Here is a 17,730-nt window from a genome sequence, read left to right on the forward strand (position 1 = left end):
AGATTTTTTTTTTTTTAAGCTGGCTTTAGTTTGTCAGTTTGTTTGCATACAGAGTCTCCACTTTCTACTTAATTCTGTAGATACTGAACTTTTACTGTTTGCTAGTTATAAATGTGTGTGAAAGGGAGCTTCTGGTGGCCTAGTGGCAAGAAGCTGCACTGTAATCGCAGAGGTGCATGGTTCAAATCCACCAGATGCTGTGCTGGAAAAGGACAGGCAATCTCCTTCTGTACCAGTCAGATCCGATTTGATGGTGTTAGTTGTTATGTGCCGTCGAGTCGCCTGCGACTCATAGCGACCCTATGTACAACAGCCCTAAACTCCGCTCTGTCCTGTGCCAATCGCACTGTCTCTGACACTCCCATCCCAGTTATCCCAGTCACTGAATCAATCCACCTCATAGAGGGCCTTCCTCTCCTGCGCCGTCCCTCCACCCTCCCAAGCATGATGTCCCTCTCCAAGGACCGGTCTCTCCTCACTACATGTCTGAAGTAAGTTAGACAGAGCCTCAGAATCCTTGCCTCCAAGGAGCCACCCGGTTTAACCCTCTCCAGGACAAATCTATTTGTTTTCCTAGCAGTCCATGGTATTCTCAGTACTTTTCTCCAGCACCACAGCTCAAAGGCATCAGTTCTCCTTCTATCCTCCTTGGTCATTGTCCAACTCTCTGATGCATAACAGGTGATTGCGAAGACCATGGCCTGTATCAGACGCACCTTAGTCTCCAGAGAGACACCACTGCTCTTCAGCACTTTGGAGAGGTCCCTAACAGCAGACTTTCCCATGGCAATGCGCCTTTTAATTTCCTGGCTGCTGGTGCCAAGACTGTTGACTATGGAGCCAAGCAAACTAAAGCTGTGTACAATCTCAATCTCTTCACCATCCATCCTGATGCTGCCGATTGGTCCAGTGGTGAGAATCTTTGTCTTCTTGACATTGAGCCTCAATCCATGAAAAACCTATGATTTGATGGTACATACACAAAAAATAATAAAATTTTAAAAATTTGAAAAAAAAGTGTGTGAGAAGTATAAATGATCATTTAAGTTGTCATTGTTGATTGCTGACAAGTCAAGCACGACTCATAGCGACTTCATGAACAAAAGACCTAATGCCTTTCCATAACTATTGTCATTTCTCCAAGTTCATAGAGTTTCCAGAGGCATGTGGTTTAGGAAGTGGATGTCATTCCTGCTTCCAAACCTGTTTTACAACTGGCAGCTCCACCAAACACTGTCCACATTGGGAAACCATTCTGGTATTTGATACCTCAATGGTACAAGGTTCAGCATCACAGCAAACCCAGGTTACTTCATACAGCACATTGACAAAGAGTGATGTACAAAGTGGAAGAGTGTTCCTCCAAATATAACAGCACTAGTTGAAAAAAAAACCAACTGTGTGTGAAAGGGATAAATGATCATTTAAGTACTTTGAGTAAAGTTATTGCAATCATTGTTGAGGACTAGGACAATCTTATTTTGCTGGTTGAAGGAAGTTCACACACATACACACACATGTTAAGCTAATCAAAGGTTATGACAAAATAAACACTGGGGCACTCAAGACCTTGATTCTCACGCTGAAGCTGCCTTCTGATAAAGGTGTAGTTACGGAAATAGGGAAGGTCAGCAAATAAGAAAAGAATACATAAAAAAACTTGGAGTCCAGTTAACATATTTTACTGCTTTTGTCATGAAAAACTTCTCAGTAAAAGCTGTGAGGACTACAAGTCATGAGGACATTTAACCATGAGTTCCTCACCACTTCCCTCTTGCCTAAGGGAAGTCTTGAGCAGTTCAGTCCAATCATGGCACTTTCCTGCTGGACGTCCCCCCACTCCAGTGTTTTGTTCCCTGATTTCTAATGTTGTTATTGTTAGGTGCTGTAGAGTTGACTATGACTCACAGCGACCCTATGAACAACAGATCTGAGCCTTGCCCTATCCCGTGCCCTCCTCATAATCTTCGATACACTCAAGCCCACTGCAATCACTGTGTCAGTCCACCTCATTGAGGGACTTCCCCCCTCAGCTTGATTTCTACTGGTGTAAGGTATTTTGTGTTCTTCTGAGTAAAGAAAGAGTAGGAAGGGATTGTTAATAGCAGTTAGCACCTCCATTTATATATTTTTTGGACTCTTACAAAAGGAGATGATGTATTTGGTTGTAGGAACTTCTCTGGGTTCAGTGCGTCAGCAAGAAGTGGTAGCTAATGGATGATTATGAAGGGGAGACCACTTAGTTAGCCAGTAAGAGGATTTTTAACTTGATTCATATCTTTCTTTTTAGCAGTATGGAGCCCTGCTGGGACAGGGTTAAGCACGTGGCTAGTAACTGAAGGTTGGTAGTTTGACTCCACCAGCCACTTCATGAAAGAAAGATGAGGCAGTCTGCTTGTGTAAAGATTACAGCCTTAGAAAGCGGGTGGGGAAGTTCTTCTCCACCCTACGAGGTTACTGTGAGGTAAACGGACTCTATAGCAATGAGTTTATGTTTAGCAATTAAGAAAAGGAAGACCCCAACATGGTGACTGCAGCAATGAGCTTAAGTATGTCAGAAGTGATGAGAATGGCAGAAGATAGGACAGGGTTCAGATCTGTTGTTCACAGGCTTGATATGAGTTATACTTGACGACACCTAAAAACATTTGTCTAAAGCGCTCTGCCAGATGCCCTTGTTGTTTGTTATGTGCCGTGGAGTAATCTGTCCATCACTCATGGTGACTCTGTAAACAGCAGATCAGAACCTCACACTATCCTGTGCCATCCTCACAATCTCTGGGATGCTCTCTACCAGTCCATCTTGTTGACTGTGCAGGATCTAAAATGCAATTCAATGGCATTTGTGTCATCAAAAGACTTAGAGAGCAAGGTCAGTACCCTGGGTGAAGCACAGGCAGTGGAGTCAATGGGTCTGGAGTCTGTCCATCGTAAGGGGTGGAAAATTCAGTTCAGACCAGCTGAAGCCCAAAGGGACTTAATTAACTTCTGACAGAATTTGAGTAGGAGCACAGATGGGAATCCCAGGATACGTCTGAGAGTGCGCTCTTTCAGAAACCCCAGAAAAATGAGTCTTGCTTCTCATTGGCTCTGACCTCATGATATGGCCATCTCTGACCAGGGGATGGATGGAATAGTCTGTATTACATCTTACACATTCAAAGCCTGACGATGTATTATGCAAAGCATATTGGCTAGGAATGGGCAATGAATAGTTTCCTTAAAGCCTAAAATGTCACTAGAAAGATAAGAATGGGGATTAGATGCTGGATACTACAAGAATGGACTAAAAGTTCTGACAGCTGAAGCTGTTACTTCCTGGTCTCCAAGCTCCAAGTGAAGAGTCCCTGAGTGGCGCAGGAAATTAAGAGCCTGAGTACTTGCTGAAAGGTTAGCTGTGCAGACTCACTTAGAGCACTTTTTCTGACAGGCCTACCCTCTCGTTCTAAAAGGTCACAGAAGCTTTGCACAGATGGGGTCACCATGAGTCAGAATCCATTTGACAGAAACGGACACAATAACATTTCACATTGGAGAGCTGGAAACAGAACTGTAATGCTTAGATTTGAACTCTATATTTTGAGCCTTGAGAAAAAAAGAATGCTGAGACTTGGCCAGCAGCTTATGGAATCATCTCTTACTTTCTCTGAGTCGTGATTTCTTTGTCAGAAATGTGGGGACAATATGAGTACTTATGCTTAGAGCTTTAAAGGAATTATTGGAATAATCCATGTAAAAACTAAGTATCATGTGCATTTATTATAAAAAAAAATAGCCCCTGAGTTGATTCTGACCCATAGCAGCCCAATAGGACAGAGCAGAAATGCCCCATAGGGTTGTGAGCCTGTTACCTTCAAGAGGCAAATGGCCACATCTTTCATGCCTAACGCAGCTGAAGGGTACGAACTGCCAGCGGTTTGTTTAATAGCCAAGTACTCTAACTGCCACACCCATAGGGCTGTTATTTTTGTTGTTTTTAATGCATTAACTCAGTTGAACAATTTCTGACTTTTGTTAGGTCCTCGTGTATTACACATGATACGATACTCTTGAATCAGGTTTTGAAAGACTTTTTATGGAAAAATAAAAACAAACATCTTATTTTTCAAGCGGGCATTTGTTTATTTAAAAAAAAAGAAATCATCATCTTGGCAGAGAAAGAGGCTATTCCGGAGCCGCAGCAGCTGGCAGACATGGAGATGCAATCCTACTACGGCAAGCTCTTGGAGGAGTTGAACGAACAGCGCAAGAGGGACTTTTTCTGTGACTGCAGCATCATCGTGGAGGGGCGCATCTTCAAGGCCCACCGGAACATTTTGTTTGCCAACAGCGGCTACTTCCGAGCCCTGCTTATCCACTATATCCAAGACAGTGGGCGGCACAGCACCGCCTCGCTGGATATTGTCACCTCTGATGCCTTCTCCACCATTTTAGACTTTCTTTATTCGGGAAAGTTGGATCTGTGTGGCGAGAACGTGATCGAGGTGATGTCGGCTGCCAGCTACCTGCAGATGAACGACGTGGTGAACTTCTGCAAGGCGTACATCAGGTCATCCCTCGATATTTGCCGAAAGATGGAGAAGGAGGCCGCTGTGGCGGCGGCGGTGGCGGCAGCAGCAGCTGCTGCGGCGGCGGCAGCTCATCAGACTAACAGCAGAGGCCTCGGTTCAGGCCCAGACGTGGCCTCCTGCGCTACCAAGAGCTTGGTGTCCTCCCCAGCTGAGGGAGAGGAGAGTGTGGTCTGTCCGAGGGGGTCCTCTTGTGGTGACTGTGGAGGCTGCCACCCTTTGGCGCTGGAGGTAAAAGACGATCAGGGTAGTGGCTCAGCCGACAGTGACCTCTCTACTCCTCTCAAACGGACAGAACCCAAGATGGAGTTTGATGAGATTGAGGTGGAGGTCGGTGACCAGCTGCACCAGTTTGCTGCCCCGTTGAGCCTGGCTCAGATGGAGGAGGGCTTGCCCAGTGGCCAGGCGGTGGACTTAGCTTACAGTAACTACCACATGAAGCAGTTCCTGAAGGCACTCCTACAAAACAGCGCTGTCCAGAGCAAGGATGATGCGGACCATCCCTGTTCTCGGAGTTTGGAGGCAAGGGCAGATGGTGCAGGAGCAACTATGAGTTCCCTGGTGGATGTCCAGACCGACTGGTATGGAGAGGATTCAGGTGAGCACGGCCAGCACCATCAGCATTCATCATCTCTGCTGGCCATTTGGCCTGGACCATCTGTGCTTTGTGTTCTTCTGTCATCATCACCACTGATGTCACCACCATTCATCGTCTTCACCATCATCACCATTGCCACCATCCTTTCTATCACCACTACCATCGTCACCACCACCACTAGGTATTAACTGAGTACCTACTGTGTGCAGGACCTCTACAACTGGCATATAAGCATATTGAAGACAATTTAAGTTTATAAAAAGACCCCTACTCTCTTTCACTAACCTGCAGTGGGGCCTCAGTTAAACCCTTGACTCTCTTTAAATCTGTTGCATTCATCTGTAAAATTGGGATCACACTTGCTTTGGCTTTCTCACAGGGTTGTTTAGGAGGACCAGATTAGAAGGTTGTTATTCTCTGGTGTACAGTCATATATTCTATGTGTGCAGGACATTCACATGTCTCTGCCATAGAGCCTGGCACATAGTAAGCACTCAAAGAACATGACGTGGTTGATGGTGCTTTCTGTTTGAAAATAGTCTAGAGATAGATGGCATTTAGCGTCATGTGAGTAAATTCCTTACTGTGGTAGCTTTTGAGTTTTGAATTTAACATTATTAACTCCACAGGTGAGATAAGTGTGTTATAAGGTGTCTTGTAGGACACAGAAATGCAATTGGCTACCACTTTAATGAAAGTACCCTTTGACTGCAAGAGTTTCAAGCTAAGAAATCAATGAATCACATTTCTAGTTCTCCCTTCAGGACTGATGAGTGAAAAATCTTGAAAATAAAGAGTGATTGGCTACTTTTGGCTACTTTTATTCATTATTAAATGACTGTTTTGAGACTTCTTAATTTAATTTCTCTTTAAGCAGGTCCACACTGTATGTCGGATTCAAGCTTAAGTTGAAAATACCACCAATGGTCTTCAGAAACATTTGGTTAAATCAGCATTTGAAGATAGTTACTTCAACAGACATATTCTGGAAATTTATTGAAATTGTGAAGCACTTCACTGACTGAAGAGGTTCTTTCACATTCATTAAACCCCCTTTTTAAAAAATTTTATACTGGTTATTTACAATCATTAGACCCTCTTAACTCTAGTAATGCCCATGAGTTTGGCAAAGAACTGTGTTGAAGAAGCTGAGCCTCTGAAGATTAATGAGCTTCCCAAGAATGCAGAACTGGTAAATTAGTGTCACAGCTACAACTAGAACTCTGGGCTAGCTTCATTCTACCCATCAAACAAACTGTGAAGGCAACACAAATGGATGATTTTCTCAGTCCTTCTGCCTGTGCTGCTATTGTGTGCTGTTGAGTCAGAGCTGACACTCCAAGTGGATTTTCACAGGCAGTAAACTGCACAGGAGGAGATTCACCATCTTTCTCCTGCAGAGCAGTTGGTGAATTTGAACTACATACCTTCAGGATTGTAGTGCAGCCTCTTACCAGTAGGCCACCAGAGTTTGTTTAGTCCTAAACTATCTTCCCACTCATGTCCTGTCTTTATCATTCTGTAAACTAGGATTCCAGCTACCATGTGTTGTGGAAGACAGCTTCCCAAGCTAGTTTTGTGCCAAATTTAGATGCCATTTATGTGGCTGCAGGGTAAATTTACTCCAAGTGCCAATGCACAGAGTGGCATTGATTTGTTTGCTCATTCCGCCTCCCTCCGTCCCCCATGGCTGTGATCTTTTGGAAGCAGATCACCAGACCTTTCTTTAGAGGCACCTACCTCTTGGTGGAGGTAAATCATCACCCTTTGGTGGCCAAGCATTTGTCAGTTATACTACCCAGGAACTCCTTGGTCATAAGCTTTGGTCATAAATATTTGAGCACCTTCCTTGTGCTTGAGATAAATTGTGCATGGATCCATCCTTCAAAGAACGAAAGGTATCTTAGAGATGATAGGAATATTACAAGATAGAAATGTACTGGGGCTGAAAGTCAGAAGTATGAGTTTCCTAGTAGTCCAAAAGGAGGAGAAATGGCTTCAGCCTGGGAAATCAGGGAGGATTTCATGAAATTAGTTTGTCCTGGAGAGGGTGAAACCAGGCTGCTCCTTGGAGGCAAGGATTCTGAAGCTTTGTCTGACTTACTTTAGGCATGTTGCAAGGAGGGACCAGATGTTGGAGAGGAACATCATGCTTGGAAATGTGGAGGGACAGTGCAAGAGAGGAAGACCCTCGATGAGATGGATTGATTCAGTGACTGGGGTAAGGAGGGCAGGTGTGTGAGAGACAGTGAAGTTGACACAGGGTAGAGCAGGTTTCAGGACTATTGTACATAGGGTCACTACGAGAAACAAGCTACCCAACAGCACATAACAACAATGTCTTAGGGTAAGAAGAGATGTGGGGAGAAATTTGATTGGCATCAGGTCATAGAAAATCTTAGATGCTAAAGGGTTAGCTTTTAGCTGTAGGCTTAGGGGAGGTTTTTTTTTTCTTCAATTTCTGAGCGTAGGAGTGGGCAGGATCTGTGCTTCAGGCAGATGGTTTTGGCCTCAGGGTCACATGATGTTAGAAATGGGAGACTAAGACACAGAGGCTGCTGCAGTTCCCGTGTTCCTCATCGCTGACTGCAGCAGGCACTGAAGCGTAAGGTCCTTCTGAGAGCTCTCTTCTCTCACACCCCTCTACCCCAGCTCCAGCACCTCTCGTCATGGGCAAGTCGTCTAGTTGGCTGCCTTCATTATTTTCTTTCTCTTTTCTCAGCCCCTCCATGATGTGGATTCTGCTCCCTCAGCAACACTACAACTGCTAATGAGGTCAGCCATGTACAGTCCTACACCAGCCCAGGGGTTTAGTTCATCTTCCTTGGCCTCTCTCATAGTTGGCTCTGCTCTTTCTCCTTGGCACCCTGCGTACCACTGCTCCCACTTCTGTCTGTTCCTTTTTATTGTCATATGGGTCATCTAGTATTGGTGTACCCAGCATGTCATCCTTGGCTTGCTTTCCAGCATCTCACCACTGCCGTCCATCCACTTGCTCATTCATTCACATCCCGAGTTCTTACTCTGTGCCAGGCACTGTCAATGACTGGCCAGACTGAACAAATGACAGTCCTTGTCCTCGTGGAGCTGACACTCTATGTAGAGACATAGACCACTAACAAATAAGGAAATACATGATGTGTCCGATGGTTAGAGGTCTTAGGGAGGAAAACCTAAAGCAGAGGAAAGCGGAGAGGGAGCGAAGGGGATGTTATTTTAATTAACATTTACAAGGAAAGCCTTTCTAGTAAGTTTCATTTGCATAGAAACTTGAAGGGGATGAGAGAGCAAATGGTGCAGCTATTGGTGAGAATAACGTTCCAGGCTGAGGCAGGAGCAAAGTGCATAGGCTCAGTGCAGGCTCAGGCTCAGTGAGTGAGCCACAGGAACAGCATAGAGGCTGGTGTGGCTGTGAGCAAGGGGTGGAGTGTGCAAGGCAGAGGGTGATGAGGATGAGGAAAGAGAGGTTAAGGGTGGTGTGGATCAGATGGGGCCTTGAAAGACCCCACCTCTGTTACTCTGGGATAAGAAGCCACTGGAAAGCTCAGTGAAAGTGACTAGAATTGGCTTATAATGAAAAAGGATCCTTCTAGCTACTGGATGGAAAATAGACTGGAGGAGGAAAAGTAGAGGTGAACCTCTTTGAAGGCTGCTGCCGTAACCCAGGTGAGAGATTTGGTCCTTGAGTCAAGCAGTGGAGAAGTGAGATGTGATTGGAGCAGCACTGTTCTGTGTTAGAAATCCTGAGAAGGCCCAGGAGAAAATGGTTTAATTCTGTGCTGGTTGAGATCAAAAGAGCCTGGAATGCCTAATAAAACAAAACAAAACAAAACAAAAACAAAACAACACCAAAACCCAACAACACTGGAGAGATGTTTATGATGATGAAGAAAATGACAAATTGAATAGAAAACCATTAGCGTTATAAGCTTTCACTTAAATAAAAAGAAATGAGATTTACAAATGTTCACAGTATATACCAGGAGCTGGGCCAGATTCTTCCATAGTATAGTAATAGCTGTTATTTAATTCTTTCTACACTTCTATAAGATAGGAACTATTATTGTCTTATTTTACAGATAAGGACAGTAGAGAAATAATATACCCAGAGCCACCCAGCTGCTAACTGGTAGACCCAAGCCCTGAACCATGTTCTTGTGCCTAAAAAGTTTGTACGTTGCTACATGATGAAAGTGTGTAAAATGCTGCAGGAAGTGGAAACAAGTCTTGGGGCACCCGGAAATGGTACATTCAGGAAACTTGAGAGAAACTATTTTTGTACAGGTGGTGGAAGTCATCACAGAAAAAAAGTGAAGGATTCTCTCTAGGAGTTCAGAGACTTTACAGGAGAAGTAAATGCTTAGCAAGGCTTGAAAGAATGAATAGGAGTTTACTGAGTGTGCAAAACAGAGAAACATCTGAAACAGAAAAATATTAAAGGTCGTATGAGCAAAGTGAAAATAAAAAGTTGGAACAAGATTTCTGTGAATTCTTGCCTATTTAATAATTCCTGATACATTTTTTTAGATGCCATCAGATCAACTATGACTCATAGTGACCCTATGAACAACAGACCTGAACTTTGCCCTATCCTGAAATATACGTTGTTGTTGTTGATTGCCTTCAAGTCGAGCATGACTCATAGCAACCCTATTAACAAAAGGCCTGAAGCCCCTCTACAACCATCAACATTTATCAAAGTTCATAGTTTCTGGAGGCATGTTGTTTATGAAGTGGATGCCACTCCTGCTTCCAAACTTGTTATAGAATGTTATTGGTTGAGTCGCCTGTGATGCATAGTGTCCCTATGTACAGCAGCTCTGAACCCTTCTCTCTCCTGAGCCAGTCTCGCTAATTCAGACACACTAAACTTCCCTTGTCCCAGTCACTGTATCTATCCATCTCATCCGGGGTCTTCCTCTCCTGTGCTGTCTGTCCACTCTTCTGGGCATGATGTTATTCTCCAAGCAAGGACAGATCTCTCCATGCCCAAAGTAAGTGAGGTGGAGCTTCAAAATCCTAGCCTCCAAGGAGAAACTTGGTTTCACCCTCTCCAAGACAGATCTATTTGTTTTCTTGGCAGTCCATGGTATGTTCAAGACTCTTCTCCAGCACCACAACTCGAAGGCTTCAATTCTTCTGTCATCCTTATACATCCTGATACATATACTTAATATGAATCCCAAACAATTTTAGAGCCTTCATCATAGGAGGCCCTATCAAATGCCTGGAAGATGTATGAGACAAAGTGTGAATCCTAATTCTTAGGTCTAACCTCTCCTAACAGAAATTTTTCAAGCTTTTAAGAGTTGTGAGAATCATTCAGGACATCTCAATCAACATTTTCTTAGAATGAAGTGGGGGGGTGGGGAAGAATAGAAACTGCTAGAATGAGCATTGTTGGGTTTGTTTCTTTTTTAAATGAGCATTGTTTTGTGAAACTTTCCCTAGCTATTCATTGTATGTCCTGAGGTTGAGCTGTGTTTCTAACTGTAGGTTACAGTCAAAGATGTTTGAAAGCTGGTGCATTATGGCACTCCCTCTAAAATCAGAGGCTCATGTTATCATCCAGCTGGTTGACAGCCAAACATGGTTGGAATTTGCAGACAAGATCCTGCTAAGTAACTGGAGGTGGAGTTAGTATGCTCTCTGTATGGGCTCCAGACTGACACTGTTGCTTTTCAGTACTCTGGAGAGGTCCCTGACAGCAGATTTTCCCAGTGCAAGTAGTTTTTTGATTTCCTGACTGCTGGTGCCAAGAGTGTTGATTGTGGAGCCGAGCAAACTGTAATTGCTAATAACTTCAATCTCTTCTCCATTCATCATGGTGCTGCCAATTGGCCCAGTGGTGAGAATCTTTGTCTTCTTGATGTTGAGCTTCAATCCATATGAAGACTACAGTCCTTGACCTTCTGCAGCAAGCACTTCAGGGCCTCCTCAGTTTCAGCATGAAAGGTTGTGTCATCTCCATAAAGTAGGTTGCTGATGAGTCTTCCCCCAATCCTAATGCCACATTCCCTCTGATAAAGCCCAGCCTCCCACATGATCTGTTTTGCATATAGATTGCAAAGGTACAGGGACAGGATGCATCTCTGATGCACTCCTTTCCTGGCTTTGAACCATGCAGTGTTTCCCTGCTCTGTTCAGAGGACTGCTTCCTGGTCCAAGTATAGGTTTCACATTAGAACGAGCAAGTGTTTTGGGATTGGGATTCCCATGTTCCTCAAGTTTAGCCACAATTTGTTGTGATTCACACAGACAAAGAAGACCTTTACATAGTCAATGAAACACAGATAGACATTCTTCTGGTACTCTTTGCTTTCTGCCAAGATCCATCTGAAATTGGCAGTAATGTGTCTAGTGCCATGACCTCTTCTAAACCCAGCTTGTATTTCTGGTAGTTCTCTGTCAGTGTACTGTCAACAATGTGCTCCTGATCTAGTCCATGGTCTTCACAATTAATTGCTATGCATCAGAGAGCTGGACATAACTAAGGAGAAGACACTGATGACAGAAGAATTGATGCCTTTGAGTTGTGGTGTTGGAGAAGAGTCTTGAACATACCATGGACCACCAAGAAAACAAATAAGTCTGTCTTGGAGAGGGTGACACCAAGTTTCCCCTTGGAGGCTAGGATATTGAAGCTCCGTCTCACATACTTTGGGCACATGGCCAGTCCTTAGAGAAGGACATCATGCTTGGAAGAGTGGAGGCACAGAAGAGGAAGACCCTGGATGAGGTGGATTGATATAGTGACTGGGATAATGAGGGTTGATGTGTTGGAATCAGTAAGACTAGCTCTGGACAAGGCAGGCTTCTGCTGCTGTACATAGGGTCACTATGAGTAGCAGGCAATTTGAGGGCACATAACAACAACAACTATATAGGTTGATCTATTGCCCTAGCTCTGAGTCCTTTCTATCTGAGGGTTTCATCACTGCTCACAGAAGAACTAAATAATTTGTCTGGTCCCACAGGTGATGTGCTGGTGGTCCCCATCAAGCTCCACAAGTGTCCTTTCTGCCCTTACACCGCCAAACAGAAGGGAATCCTTAAGCGTCACATCCGCTCTCACACCGGTGAGCGGCCCTACCCCTGTGAGACCTGTGGCAAGAGGTTCACGCGCCAGGAGCACCTGCGGAGTCACGCCCTGAGCGTAAGTGTCCCAGGTGGCCATTTCCTCATGACAGGGGCGGTTCATGATGTCCAGAGTAAGAGTTCATGGTGTTATCTAAAGTAATAGTAAATCCTTTTTTTTTTTTAAATAGTTGAGTTCTATTGTAACATAGTAAATTCTTTCAAGTATTTTTCCCCCCTGTTATCTAACTGACACTAGGATGGTTGCATTTCTCATTATTGTTGATTTAGTTCATTCATAGCTGACCCTCAGAAGGTTTGCAGAGGCTATAAATCGTATGGGATGATATGGCCCATCTTTCTCCCTAGGACTTGCTGGCAGAGTCAGACACCAGAGAGGCGTCACCTTTGGGTCGGCAGCATCACTACCTACTCACCAGAACTCCCTCTGGTTGCTTTTAAAGATAGTTAAACATTACATGGTAACAGACCAGATTTCTGAGGGGGAAAAAAAATCAAGAAAGTTTAGATCCCTGACCAGACATGATTGTTAGAAAGCAGAGAACATGGGACTTGGATAGAAGATTGTGGGCTGTTCTCATTAGTGTCATTCAAGGAAGTTCTGGTGGCCTACTGATGAGTAGTTGTGCTGCAATCCTGAAGGCATGCTCAGTGGGAGAAAGATGGGCAGTCTCCTCCCACCGGCTGCTCTGTGGGAGAGAGATGAGTAATTTCCTTGTATTCCATTAACTGCCTCTGAAAACCCACCAGAAGTTCAACTATGAGTTGGCTACCAATGGTAGCCAATGGTAGACTGCATCCTCAGTGTCCCACCCAGTCCCAGCATCCAGGAATTCTCATCAGCTTAACTACATTCAGCCACTTAGAAAGCTGTTGCATTTAAAATCATCTTTGGAAAAAAAAATCTTCCTTGAGCCAGGCAATCTGCCTTTGGACAACCCAAGGTAATAGTTTGAACATCAAAGACTGCTGTGAAAAAGTGCAAAGGCAGCCTGCAGGATGGGAGAATATGTTTGCAAACCATGAATCTGATGGAGCGTGTTGTTGTTATGCACCATTGAGTTAGAACCAACCCATAGCTGACCCTCCAATGAGGTTTCAGAGGCGGTAAATCACATAGGAGGAGATCGGCCATCTTTCTCTTGCAGAGCAGCTGGTGGTTTTGAACCATGTGACTGTGGGTTAGCAGTGCATCTCCTTACCTCTAAGCTCCCAGACCTCCCTGAGATGGTGTAATATCCAGAATATATGAAGAAATTTGGAACTGAACAATAAAAATAGAAATAATTCAGTTGAAAAATAGACAAAGTATTTGAGTAGACATTTCTCCAGAGAAGATGTAAGCAGTAAGCAGATGAAAAGATGCTCAGAGTCATTACAAAGTCACTGTTATGTTGTAGGAAACAACTCATAGCTGACCTTCTACTCAGTTTTCAGAGACAGCATACTGCACAAGAGATTAGTGGATTTGAACCATCTGCCCTTGGGTTGGCAGTGCAACTCCTTACTTATTAGGCTACCAGAGCTCCCTTATTAGCATCATTGTTGTTGTTAAGTGCTGTCGAGTGTGACTCATAGTGACCCCATGAACAACAGATCTGAACCCTGCCTTGCTGTCCTATGCCATCCTCATCATCTCTGACACACTCAAGCGCATTGCTGCAGTCCCTGTGCCAAACTATCTTATTAATCTTTCTTAAGCCATTTTTATTTCTCTTTTTTGTTGACCCTATACCTTTCCAAGCATAATACTCTTTCTATGGAGCTGCACTTCTCTGGCCGCACTTTCTCTAAGACTTAACTGTTCTTTTGGCAGTCCATGGAATATTCAGTGCTCATCCCCAACACCACATCTCAAAGGCATCAGTTGTTCTTCTGCCATCCTTATTCATTGTCCAACTCTCAGATGTACAGCAAGTGATTGAAAGACCATGATCTGACTCAGGTGCGCCTTAGTCTTCAAACTGACATCATTGCCCCTCAGTAATTTAGAAAGATCTCTGACAGCAGATTTTCCCAGTACCATACATCTCCTAATCTTCTGACTGCTAGTACCAAGAATGCTGATTTTGGATCCAAATGAGATTAAATAGTTGACAATTTCAACCTTTTTTCTATCATGATGTCGCCCATCATGAATGGTGTCACCTATCATGAGCTGAGTGGTGAGAATTTTTGTTTTCTTGATGTTGAGATGCAATCAAAATTGAAGGCTGCAGTGTTTGATCTACAGAAAATGCTTCAAGTCCTTCTCACTTTCAGCAAAGTTAATGTCATGTACATAGCATAGGTTGTTGTTGAGTCTTTCTTATGTCCTGATGCCACACTCTTCTTCATAGAGCCCAACTTCTGGAATAATTTGCTCAGCATACAGATTGAATAGGTATGAAGAAAGGATACAACCATGATGCAAGCTTTTATTTTAAATTGTATAGCGTTCTGTTGCTCTGTTCACACAATAACCTCTTGATCTAGGTAAAAGTTTCACATGAGCACAATTAAGTGTCTTGGGATTCCTATTCTTCTCAATGTTAGCCATAATTTGTTATGATCCATACAGTCAAATGCCTTTCATAGTCAATAATGGACAAATAGATATTATTCTGATATTCTTTGCTTTCAGCAAGGATCCATTTGACATCAGCAATGCTATCCCTGGTGCCTCAACCTTTTCGAAATTTAGCTTGGACATCTGGTAGCTTTCTGCCTATGTGCTTTTCTCACCATCTTGAATGATCTTTAATCCTGTTTTGCTTGCATGTGATATTGATATTGCTTGATAATTTTCACATTATGTTGGACCACCTTTCTTGGGAATCAGAACAGATATGGATCTCTTCCAGTCAGTCAACCAGGCAATTTTCTTCAAATTTCCTGGCATAATCTGTTGAGCACTTCAAGGGGCTGCATCTGTTATTTGAAATGTGTCTATTGGTATCCCACTGATTCCAATGGCCTTATTTTTGCCAATGCCTTCATTACAGCTTAAACTTCTTCCTTCATTGCCATGGGCTCTTGATCATATGGTACATCGTGAAATATTTCAGCCTTGGCCAGTTTTTTTAGTACAGTGACTCTGTATTTTCTCTACAATGTTTCCTGCATCATTCAAGATTTTGCTCATAGCATCTGAAAGTATTGCAACTCAAGGCTTGAATTTATCTGTTTTTTCAGCTTAAGAAATACCAAGTGAATTCTTCTCTTCTTGTTCTCGAATTTAAGGTCTCTGCATATTCCATTACAATATTTTGCTTTTTCTTCTCGACCTTCCCTTTGAAATCTTCTGCTCAGCTCCTTTACTTCAGCATCTCTTCCCTTAGTTTTGACTTCTCAATGCTGTAGTGAAATTTTCAGAGTCTCTTCTAACATCCATTTTTATTTTTTCTCCTCTATCTCCTCTGTCTTTGGAAAGGTCTTAGAGAGGGTAGCAATTGGAAATGGGGAGAAGAGGGCCTGTTCCGTGTGTACCAATGGCCTGGATTGGACAAGCCCTTGGTGAGGTGAGTAGGTGGCAGAAATAGCAAAGGGGAGCGTCGTCAGGAGTGAGGCTGGGGGTCCATGGACCCTTGTAGGCTGCGGCTTGACCCTCTTCATCACCTTTCCTTGTCTGTTTGTGATTGTAGGTCCATAGATCCAGTCGCCCAATTATCTGTAAGGGTTGCAGAAGGACCTTCACAAGTCACCTGTCACAGGGCCTGCGGCGCTTTGGGCTGTGTGACAGCTGTACCTGTGTGACAGACACGCACCACAACAGTGATGACTTAATGCCCATCAACCTCAGCCTGGTGGAGGCTTCCTCTGAAAACCAAGAAAAGAGCGACACAAACAATGACTGGCCCGTGTACATGGAGTCTGGTGAGGAGAACAACCCTGCTGGAGACAACGCTTCTGACAAGCCACTGAGGCCACCTAGCTTCTCAGATCAAGAGACTCTCACACAGCGGTCCTCGGCTGGGGAGAGGTTTTAGGATGTGGCACTGCTCGTGCTGTGGTGGGAAGCCAGCCACTTGTCAGATCTTGTGGAACCTTGAGAGAAATTTTTTTCCCCACTATTATAATATTTGCATTTTTGTTATACTAGGTGGTAGTTGGGTTTTGTGACTTAAAGGACTGATAACTTTTTAGTGTGGTGCCCTTGACTTAAGAAGACTTTGCCAGCCTTTTCTTAATTCTACATGAACCAAGGCTTGTGCTGCAGCTCCCTGGGTTTCCTGCTGTGTACTCCAATCCTCGTTAAAAGAAAAGATGAGAGTCTCCACCCTTGTTTTCATGTTCTCTCACTCCTTGGCTTCCCTTTATCTTTACCCTCTTTTCTCTAAAAAGATGGACAAGAACACATTCTGTTTCCCCATCCATCTTGTGTTTGCCAAACCTCTCCTGTTGAATTCTGTGTTTTAGTATTCTGGTAAAGTATGAAGCAGAAGGCTTCCCTGATCCAAGGCAGTGGCTTGTCTACCTGATGGTGTAAGATATCTGACTCTACAACTACAATTTTAAAGCCTGAGGGTATTGGTGTATAGACACACATGGGATCCATTCTCCCTTGAGGAGCTGAACCACATTTTATGTAGCCTTGGAAAAGGAGGATGTGATCTTGGGTCTGGGAGACCTCCCTGTGTGGGTTGGAGGGGGGTATAACCCACATGAATAACCTGATCTGTGAGCATCAGACAAGTCATTTGGGGGAAACCCCAAGTGTCCCACTCTGCCTTTTTTCTAGTAATTTCGAAGAGCCAATATTGTTAACATGGAAATGTAAGTTATGAAGATAACTTTAATTAGAGTGGCATTTTCTTGTGGGTTTTTTTTTTAATAGAAAATTTTTATTCTATACTGGTTTACTTACAGAGTTCATATACATTGTTTTTAGAACTGGATCCTTAACCCACCCACCCTCCACCCATCAAAGTGTATGACCCTATGATTATCCCCCCATAATTGGAGTTTAAGTGTAACCTCCTACAGTGTTTGGAGCACTGGTGGCATAGGGTGTAAAGTAGTGGGCTGTGAATGAAAAGGTTGGTAGTTTTTGGTTTTTTTCAAAAAAATTTTATTTTATTAATTTTAATAGACATTTACACAGGTTTTGGATTTCCATTCATTCATTGCCGTACTTTTCTCCCTGCCCACCCCTCCCCACCAGTTCGCTCCTCTCTCCGAAAAGAAAAAGGAAAAAAAAATTCCTTCATTAGTATACAATTCCCCCATCCCTTCCCCCCACCCCCACCTCAAATACACTTCTCTATGCAATTTTAATTCTGGATTCCTGTGCTAACTATAATACTCAATCATGTATCACCTCTAATCTGTTCTTTCCCTCATCTGTTTCAATATAATATACATAATTTATTCAGTTATTTCTGTCATACCCCAACCCTGATGTCAGACCCATTCTACAACAGTGGCACCACACAGTATTTGTCCCTTTGTGACTGAGATATTTCACTCAGCATAATGTCCTCCAGG

General features: G+C 43.5%; 1 protein-coding gene across 1 annotated transcript in view; it reads left to right on the forward strand.

Moving 5' to 3' along the window:
- The first annotated feature begins 4,193 nt into the window (after nt 1–4,193).
- The window catches only part of ZBTB8B (zinc finger and BTB domain containing 8B), a 44,922-nt gene continuing 31,385 nt past the window's right edge, over nt 4,194–17,730 (forward strand). The window contains exons 1-3 of the mRNA XM_006894998.1: nt 4,194–5,166; nt 12,144–12,322; nt 15,888–16,225. Of these exons, the coding sequence (XP_006895060.1) occupies nt 4,194–5,166; nt 12,144–12,322; nt 15,888–16,225 (1,490 nt within the window). The remainder of the gene's footprint in view (nt 5,167–12,143; nt 12,323–15,887; nt 16,226–17,730) is intronic.

Source organism: Elephantulus edwardii, unplaced genomic scaffold (assembly GCF_000299155.1).
Source record: "Elephantulus edwardii isolate Elephantulus edwardi_28Jun2011 unplaced genomic scaffold, EleEdw1.0 scaffold00152, whole genome shotgun sequence".
In the NCBI taxonomy this organism is placed as follows: Eukaryota; Metazoa; Chordata; class Mammalia; order Macroscelidea; family Macroscelididae; genus Elephantulus; species Elephantulus edwardii.